This window comes from Schistocerca americana, chromosome X, assembly GCF_021461395.2.
Source record: "Schistocerca americana isolate TAMUIC-IGC-003095 chromosome X, iqSchAmer2.1, whole genome shotgun sequence".
NCBI lineage: Eukaryota > Metazoa > Arthropoda > Insecta > Orthoptera > Acrididae > Schistocerca > Schistocerca americana.
This window is the reverse complement of record NC_060130.1, coordinates 620,257,458-620,267,884: the sequence shown is the minus strand read 5'-3', so window position 1 is coordinate 620,267,884 and position 10,427 is coordinate 620,257,458. Positions and strand designations below refer to the sequence as shown.

Here is a 10,427-nt window from a genome sequence, read left to right as displayed (position 1 = left end):
TGAAACAGGACTCTTTCACAAGATGCTTCCTTCAAAAACATTAGCTGCCAAAAGCGACAAGGAAGCTCTTGATTACAAGCAACAGAAACAGCACGTAACATTAATGGCATGTTGTAATGCAAATGGGAGTCATAAACTACCGCTTGTAGTGATTGGAAAATCCCAACATCCACGTTGTTTTCAACACACTGACAGAAATACTCCACCAGTACAGTATTGTGCTCAGAAGAAAGCGTGGATGTACAGACAAATATTCCCTCGGTGGTTCCATGAAACATTTGTATCAGCAATGAGAAAAGCGCTAAAGAAGAAAAAGCTTCCACTAAAATCTATCCTTATAACCGATAATGCTTCCAGTCATCCTTCAGATGTTTCTCTAAAGTCTGATATTATAGAAGTACTCTTTCTCCCACCCAATGTGACAGCCCTAATTCAGCCCATGGACCAGGGAATTTTGGAATCAATTAAACATCATTATCGACATTCACTTCTCGTCTCCTTGCTGAACAAAAGTGAATAGGACTCTACTGAGACTATGCTGAAGGCGTGGAAAGCAATTAACATATGTGGTGATGTTTTCCCAGCAGTCAAAGCATGAGATAAAGTGGAGAGCGCTACCATAATGAAGAACTAGAGAAAATTGTGGCAATCCATTGATGACGAGTTGGATCCAGTAGTGAGTGACAGCGATGAGCCAGTCAATTCAGAATTATCAATTACTTTGTACACTGACATGTTCCACAACCTTCCAGAAGGAGAAGAAATTGGTGATCTTCCTGGAGTACATTATGCAACAGCCAGATACATGCAGTACCAATGTAATGCTTGTAAAGTGGTTGCATGATAAAGTATGCCACTGTCGCGTATCATCATTGTGACAGTTAAAAATTAGGGACATGTTTCATGGTGATACAAATGTATAATTGTGTACAGTATATTGTACACTCAAGGACTATGTTTTCTTTGAAAATTAATTTATTTTTGGCTTTAATAAAGTATATCCACTATGTTTTAAAATTGTATCCTTCAGTTTAATAAAGTACAGTACACTATATCCCCTATGTTTTCAAAATAAATAAAAAACAAAATAAATTTCAGACACTCAATAATCTGACACTTCTGCTAATCCGGCACCCATATGTGCCAGGAATGGCCAGATTAGCGAGAGTCTACTGTAATATCAACTGGAAGATTCAATGTGATCGAACACCACTTCCCCGCTAGTGGGCACACGACGTTGCCCTCTGATAGAGATATCGTGACAACTGAAAATTACGTTCGCCAGCAAGTACAAGATGTGTACAGTCTAGATCAGTGGTTGGATATCATCCAGAAGTCAGCTAAGAAGAATCCATTTTTTGTGTACAATATGAAAATAGAGCATTTCTTTCAAATAAGGCACTCGAAAGAAGCACTTGTCTTAAGAAAGAAGACAGTTGATGGTCAAGATGTCAACCTAAGGAATGTATGTAGGTGGAAGGTGATGTCTTTATTCACAAGCAAGACATTCTGTCATGACATATGGCACGAAATAAGTTTCAGACAATGTGGAACGTAGTGCCCTGTTTCAACATTTCGACTTAAATACAACGTGCGAAAACTTGTTGAAAAGAAGAAAGTTGCTGACATCCTATCACTTGTAGATTACATACCTCCAGCCCATCATGGATTTTTCCTGTCACTAAGGCCAACTGTTTCAGACAGAGAACATGTCAGTGATGAGAGTGATGAATGACAATATAATTTGAATAAAGTGTTGAATAGTTGCTGTAAATTTTCATAAGTAATTTTCTACCAGCATGTATTTTTAATTATGTGTGGTTGGTAAAACATAATCACATCTATACGACCATTATGTAATACTTTTTGTATATTTCATTTGTTTTAGTCTGCTCTCCGTTTTATTTATGTCTGCATAGAAGAAGACAGATGTTAAACACCCTACAGAATAAAAGCAATGTTTGAAAAAAATTATTCAGATTCTAACTTTAAATCCACTGTATCTCAAAACTATGATTTTGGTGCTTACCATTGTGTTCCCCCGAGTCGCTCAAATGTTTCAGAAACTGACTGCTGCCATGAATCTAAACACCTACCAACATATTACATAGCTCGGAGTGTAATTAAATAAGAGTTATTACAGCAACAGAGCAGATAAAATGTGGTATGTGTGACACCCATTTATTTGGGCAACTACGATGGCAATAATAATAATAATAATAACAAAAAGGTAATAGGGGTGACAAATATAATGTAAAAAGAAAGTTCTCACATTGCTTGAGTTACACAGATCACAATAATACAGTGAACTTTATTTGGTCTCTCCAAGGACAAAATAAAATAAAAAAATAAACTACATACATACAATATAATTTGTAAACTGTGGACGGAGGCTGTCACAACTTATTTTTTGTTCCTTTTCCCTAGTTACAGAACACTAATTGCAATAAATCATCACACATATTATAATTAATTTAATACTGGGCTAGAAAATATGGGTGTGATACATCACTCTTAGATCAGTTGAGGAACAGAGAGGCAGTGGGCCTTGTTGACATCACAGTGTACTTGCAATAGACTCAATAAGAGATTGCTGCCCGAGCTACAGACAGTTTACAAACATAGAGAGTGTCTTACTTTATATCTCACAAAATGAATTTCACTGCCACTATTGATTCGTAAATAATTTGACACAATTAAAATTTGGGAAACACAAAGTGTAGAATAGCAGTGGCCCTAAACACAAATTGACAGCCAATTCAACTTCAACTGTGCCACATTCACTGGAGTGCCAGATTCAGTAACATGGCCACAAATACAGCAAAGGATGAAAAAATACTGATGTTTATTACACACTGTACAAAGAAGATATTTCATTCAGTACAACTTCTAAACACAGTTGAAAAGAATCAACAAACACCACAGTTTCACAAAAGCATTGCAACAATGTTGCAAAATATGCAGTCAGGTGCTTGTAGTGCACTGTAAGCCAACAAGGTTACATGGAGACAAGATAGCATAAAACAATTTTGTGGGTAAGAAATTTCCCTAATTACTTAATATACAAATACATCTGGAATTTCAACCCAACTGCAATTAAACTGACTTTTTTCATAGTCCTCACTTAAGTTATCACTGTTATGACATTCATACACTTCCCATAATTTAACAAAAGTAACAAAGATCACAACATTATTTCATGAACAGAAGGTTTCATCCCTTTAACTTCAACTACATATATTTTGCTGTGAATGTCTGACTAATGAAAGACACGATAGTGGGACTTCAAAATGTGCCTCACGTACATAAATGCACTGCTCAACTGACAAGCTTATAGCTGAATAAAATCATTTGATGCCTGAAGTGAAACTATCTGTTCTGTTCACTCACTCATATTTTGTGGGATTTGGTAGAACCATTAAATTCTACAGTAGGCTGTTCCAGCTTGAGAGCCTGCCTGTGGGAAGCAGATCACCCACAGGTACAGGTGGGTAAACAGTTGACGTGAGGGCCGTTAAGCGCCTGGATCATTCTTCTGCAGCTGTCAAGCACATGGGCAAGGGTGGGCAAGTGGTTTGCGTAAGTGCAGAATGAGTGTAACAGGGCTGCTTGGCGGCCGTGCTAGCTGTGCCTGTCCGCAGCTGAGCTAAGGGGCACCTGAGAGTGCAGGGCCTTAAGGGACAGTATTGAAACAGATTACCCTACAGTAATGAATGGAGCCCAATTTCTCTCATTTTAAGGTATCTTACTTTATCCTGCAGAATTCTCTATTCCTATTGGATTTCCTGCATTGAAACCACTGTACAGTTTGGTAACATTTCCTTCTACATATCTTATATGTCTGTATTACACATAACATTCACTTTCTCTGTGAATATTAAGAACCTGATTTCTTTTCCCCTAGAATAATGTTCCCTACCTTCAAAGTTTCATGGTTAGCACTGCTTGCCACTGGAGTGAAGATCTTAGGTTTTATTCCTCATGACAATGTCAAACTTTCCTAGGGCAAGAAGGTCTTGAATGTGGCAAGTCTAAATGAGAATCTACCTGAATAAATAAACAGTGGCATGTAAATACAATAATGGAAAGTCCTGTGTGGAATATAAATAATGGAAGGAGAAAAGATATTACTCTATGGAACAGGTGTTGAGTTGTCAATAGGCACATAAACATGATTGAGAATGTTGCTAGCTTTAGGATGAACCCTTCTACATAGCTCTACAGCACGCACACAAAAACTGTACCATTACACTGTCCCACCTGACCACCTCTCCACAGTCTCCTCTTCCTCTGTTTGATTTCCCCTCCCAATCAACTTCTCTACACCATCACACACCATGTACAACTCACCCTGCCTGCAGCCAAGATTAGCTCACCGGTCCCACATTCGTTCTCATGCACCTGCTGCCTCTACTCGCCTGCTGTCAGCCACCCCAACCATCACTCCCTCTTCTTTCTCTCCTTACCCACTCCACTCGACAATTCCCAAACCCAGTCAAGCTGCAGTGCCAGCCCCATGTGGTCAGCTGGGGGCAATGTAGCCTTGCAACTGAATGTATACACAAAAGCTCTGAAGGAGGATTCATCCAAAACTCTGCAACATTCTGAGTCTTTTACAAGCTTACCGATGCCTCAACTACACGGTGAGATGTTATCTTATCTTCTTCCATTATTTACACATTTAAGCAGTGGCATGCATACATGCCACTGAAGTGGTGGAAAATAGAAATTATTGTACTAGACATTAATTTTGTTTCTGTTAACTATAAGATCAATTTAGGTCTCAGATGCTAAGCTTAGGGAAAGCAATAAAATTTAGCAGCACAACCTGTTTCTCTCATGCTGCCAACAATAAAGGTAAATGAGTTAAACTGCAGGCTATTTGATAACACAAAATAATGAAAACTCTATACTTCTATATCACCACTGTAGTGGGAGGTACATGTTGTATTTATTTATTTGTTTATTTACTTATTATTACCAGTTTACTGCACTGGCAACAGATTCACTAGAGCTTAAGCTGGTTATGATATGTAAAGAAAGATATAAACCACTCAACAGAGAAGGAAGGTATGAGAGACAAGGTACTTTTGTAGCAGATAGTGTAATATGGCTGCAGATTAAAGATATTAACATGAAATACCATAGGAGACAATTAGAGAGAGATGGTAGTGTTTATGTTAAAAGCATAACAAAGCTGTTGTAAGGGAATGATGAAGTCAAGGGTACCTTCCCTTCTGCTTCCATTAGCACACTGTCGCTCAGATTCTGAGGATTTTTTTCTTTCTCTCAATTTTTGTTTGTCTGTAGTTGACTATTTCAACACATTTCACAATACCATGCACATAAAATTTCTGTACCTCTTAACTCTGATATTTTTATAGCCTGCTAAAAATGTCTCACTCTATTCTTCCATTGCAGACTGAGTCTAAATATATTAATCTGGCCCCTTCCTCTGCTGTTAAGTCAACAAACATTTTACATCAGCTCATAGGGTGCATCTTGTAACTGCTCATGGTTATTTCCGCAAGGTGGATGTTGACTTCTCATTCTCAATCATTAGTCCTTTTTTGTGGCATTCTGAACTAAATAAGCCTAAGGTCTTTGGCATGTAAATACTATATCACGTTTCACTGATAATATGATGCTTATGATTACTGAAATACTCCTAACAGAATATGCATCATCAAAATCTCAATATATAGCATTACTTTTCCTTAACATCCAAACAGATTAAGAAGTAACATGGACCTGAATGAGGCTGCATAGCATTGTGCACTCCCAAATCCACACCCAATTACCATTTTATAGATGTACAATTTTCCACATAAAACATGTTGTAAGAATTTGCAAAAAGCATAGTATTGCTAGATATATCTACTTATCTTTTCAGCACAGATTTGTCACAAACTATAAATTATCTTGGAAAGAACATAACAGAGAATATCACAATCTACTCTGATGTTTTGTTATGTCCATTATATAAAATGCATCTGCATGATGCTCAAATAATAATATTTAACTTAAACAAATACTAATAAAATTTTCTAGCTCCTACGTCTTTGTTCACAATACCAATGTAAGTGTCAACATTTTAAAAAATGGTAAAAAATAAGTGCCTATAAACTTAAAAATAATATAAGTACATAATTATCAGTGAAATTTCACTGCTTTCAATGGAATGTTAAAAACAAGTTACAATCAATGGAGTTAAAAAAAATAAAAATAAAACTTGCCATGACAGCTGCCACTTACTGTAAAGACTAGTTACCTAACAATGGCCATTTCAGCAATCCAGTCTATTGGCACATATATAAAAGTTACACACTGAGCCCGTTCTGGTTTAATCAGGCTTTACCTGCATGACAAAGCTCTCAGCTGGTCATATCCAGGGAAAGTCTTTCTACTTCTTCCAGGTTATTCAACCAGACTGCATCCTTAAACAATCTATTGACTTTCCAATTACATTGAAAGTGTCAAAAGACTATTTAAAATCAAAAGCAGTGGCACCACAAAACACACACAAACTGTGTTAACCATTCAAGTAGAGACAGCAAATGAAAAATTACAGAGCAATAGGTTACAACAAAATACACAGATTTTTCACCAATGACTTAACAGTGATGAAATAAAAAAGAATTACACATTGAATGTCACTGTGGGCAGCAGGGACGGAATAAAAAATAATGAATATTACACATATTCTTATAATATTAAACAAATAATATGATAAAAATGAAGAAAGAAATGCATGGGAGGGCATAAGAATACATTCACTGATAAGGAAAGAACACAAGTGGGTGTAAAATTATGAGAGCAAAGGGGGCAATTTTCATCACCTTGGCACAACCTGTTATGTAACTGATTTTAAAACACCAAATTATTTTTTGTCACATAGGTCAGACTTATATCGCAAACCTGACTGAAAAGCCCACTATATACTGCACTTTACATCTTTTCCAAATCAGAACAACTTCTCCTATTATAAAAAAAGTCTGGCTCTCTTAGGTGTACTAAAGACTGACACAATAAAATATTATAAGTAATGTATAACAATTAGTTAAGCATCAGTGCTACTGCAGAAAAACACTATTTCTGCATTTCCAAGTCTGGAAAGTACTGTTGATAATGAACGCCAACACTTGCTGAGAAATTCAAATGAACCTGTAGAAAAAAGGAGAGACTCTATGAAAACAGGGCTGATACATGTTTAATAACGACATAAATACAGTAAAATTAACTGCAGTAAGGAATATGTGCAACACATTTTTTTTAATTAAAAATATCAACAGAAAATCAACACTAAAAAGATGAACATTACAAGCAAGCAGCATCATTAGGATTTCTTCAGTTTCCTATTTGTTCTATTCTAATGCTGTGACTCTGCAGACTGAATTCTAAAATTATGTAAATCTATCATTGTAGATGAAAACACTGGGTGACAAGGAGTGGGGGAGAAATGAAGCAGAGTTGATAGTTAGTTTCTAAATAAAACTTTTTTATCTGCAAAAAAATTTTAATAAATAATGTAGGTAGAAATCAGCTCTGTCTTCACTGAAGTAGTTTAATTTACATTGTCTTTTGTTATCTTAAATTACTTCATTATTGATGGACAGAGATTAGAATCTCTCTCTTCTCATTCAGAAGTCAATCATTTTGAGATGATTGTGTTACCTTACTATGCCTGGCAGTACATCTATCTCCAACATAATGGAGCAAAATACACAAAGCTGTGTACAACGTACACTCGTTTGTGCGTATGTGTGTGTGTGTGTGTGTGTGTGTGTGTGTGGGTTTTTTTTCTGTAAGTTCTCAAGTAGGACATTGTCAAAAAGCTTAGCAATATTTTTAGCACTACAAGGGTAAATCAATTATTATCCGCAAAGTAGTTATAAAATTTTATTGTAATCTAATAAAAAGTTTACAAGAACATCATTTTTTGACAGTCTCCTTGCGTTTCAATGCACTTGGTCCATTGTTGTACAAGCTTCCTGATGCCTTCATAAAAGAAGGTTCTCGGTTGAGCTGCGAACCAGGAATGTACCGCTTCTTTCACTGCTTCGTCAGAGGCAAATCAAGCTTAATGCCTGTTTGAGTGGACCAAGCAAGTGATAGAAGGGGGCAAGATCAGGGCTATTTGGAGGACAATACAGTACTTCAAATTTGAGTTTCTGGAGCGTTTCAGCAGTGTGGGCAGCAGTATGCAGACAGTCACTGTAATGCAACAACACAACACTTTTTGACAGCAATCCTCGATGTTTGCTTCGAATTGCAGGCTTTAGCCTCGCAGTAAGCATCTCACTGTAATGTACACTGTTCATTGATCTGCTCCTTTCCCCATAATGTTCCAGTACTGGACCTTGTGCGTCCCAAAAAAACTGTAAGCATCAGTTTTCCTGTGGGCGGTTGGGTCTTGAACTACTTCTTGCATGGTGAATTTGGATGTTTCCATTCCATACTCTGCCATTTACTCTCTGGCTCGTAATGATGGATCAATGTTTTGTCACCAGTAATGATCCTGTCTAAGAAGTTGTCCCCTTTGTTACCATAGTGATCCAAATGTTTTTTACAGATGTCCAAGCGTGTTTGTTTATGCAACTGCGCAAGGTGTTTTGGGATCCATCTCGCACAAACTTTATGAAACCCAAGTCTGTCATGCATGATTTCATAGGCAGAACTGTGACTAATGATGTGTCACTTCGTCAATAGTTAATCGTATGCCCAAGAGAATCATTTCATGTGAACGCTCAATGGTTTCTTCATTTGTGGCGGTAAATAGTCGTCCGGCTCCTTCATCGTGCATAACACTTGTGCAACCATTTTGGAATTTTTCAATCCATTCGCAGACACTCTGTTCTGGCAAAACACTGTTCCCACACTGTACTGAAAATCTTTGATGCATTTTGGCCCCTGATACACCTTCTGACCACAAAAAATGGATTATTGAACGTTGCTATTCTTTGGCGCAAATAGACAGCGGAGAAGCCATGATTAACAGCATGGCAGCGATAACGAAACTAACCTAGCAGCTTGAAAATCGCAAAGATATAACAACAAATAAACAAAGCATGCGTCGTTAATGAAAAATGACAGTACTACCAAAATAAACAAAAATATAACTGAATTGCAGATAATAATTGACTTACCCTTGTATTTATGAAGCCTATCAATTGCTTAACACCTCAACTTAACTAATACAGAGTGATTCACTGTTCCTTGTACATGCATGAAAGAATTGCTCATGCTATTTCCTTGAATTCAGTGCTCTCTCTCTCTCTCTCTCTCTCTCTCTCTCTTTTCTTTCTTTCTTTCTTTCTTTTGGAAATACCTGAATAGACACAAAAGGCTTTTTTTATGGGTCTGGTAAATGAAACCTTTTCATTATTTAATGGATGACCCTCTCTTTTCCTTGACAGCACTTTTGTAAGTTTCATCTCGTAGTTAAGCTGTTATTTCACTGCATTTTTGCCCATTAAAAACAGTTCAAATAATAAATTGTCCTGGAGCGAAATTAAGTAACAAAACATAACTTGTTTCCTATTTCAGCAGGTAAGAGGCTTTCTTTATAACATCATACAATTCTCCTTTGGTTTTCTCATTTTTGTAGAAATTATTACTGCAGTGAACAAATGTGACCCAAGAACGCAGAGCAGAGGGATGCTTTGGGTAAGGCAGAACATGTTTGTCAAAACTAGCAAGCATACAAGCTTACAAACACAATTTGTATTTTTACATTACTCAGTGAATGCTCCACCTACACTGTTCAAAGAAAGCTACTAACAGGCTACCCAGAAAAGCCATGAACTCCATGACTGATTGTACTGACAATGACCCAAACTCGGCAAAATTTATCTGAATCACCAATAATGAATACAAACAAAAATTTTTATTCAAGAATAATGAAAGTAATTGTTTCTAACCATTGCTTGTTCCCACAAATAAAAAAAAGTTATGCACCATCTATAAATAAAAACTTTTATAAATAAACAATATTTATTCCTCCAATTCCTTGTCATTCATAAACTGAATGTATATTTTGCTTCTTTTAATTAATTTTCAGAACAATTTGTTATACAAACATTCCATAAAAAATTTTATTTGATTGTTGAAGTTTTGCCATTGCTGCATTTGTTCCATGTGTGCTATAGGCAGCAGCTCAGTTTTATCTCCTTGAATTTGCCATTATTTCAGAATAACAATCTAAGATGTTCAAATCCTGATCAGCTTCAATAAAAAAATTGATACCATTAATTATACTCTAGTGTTTAGTAAATAACTTTGTAGTGGTTCCCCATAAATTTCACCACTCAAATTCCATTCAAAATTGAAATATAAATTCTCCTTTTCTGACACAAATTCATTTGAAACTCCTCACCCAAATTTTGCTTGCTACTTCTTTGGACTTCATGCATCTGCGGTTTATTGTA

At 36.3% G+C, this 10,427-nt stretch overlaps 1 protein-coding gene across 1 annotated transcript in view; it reads right to left on the bottom strand.

Moving 5' to 3' along the window:
• Nucleotides 1-2,277: 2,277 nt before the first annotated feature.
• Nucleotides 2,278-10,427, bottom strand: part of LOC124554833 (putative tyrosine-protein kinase Wsck) — a 161,964-nt gene continuing 153,814 nt past the window's right edge. The window contains exon 12 of the mRNA XM_047128496.1: nucleotides 2,278-7,164. Coding sequence (XP_046984452.1) covers nucleotides 7,090-7,164 — 75 coding nt within the window. The 3' untranslated portion in view covers nucleotides 2,278-7,089. The remainder of the gene's footprint in view (nucleotides 7,165-10,427) is intronic.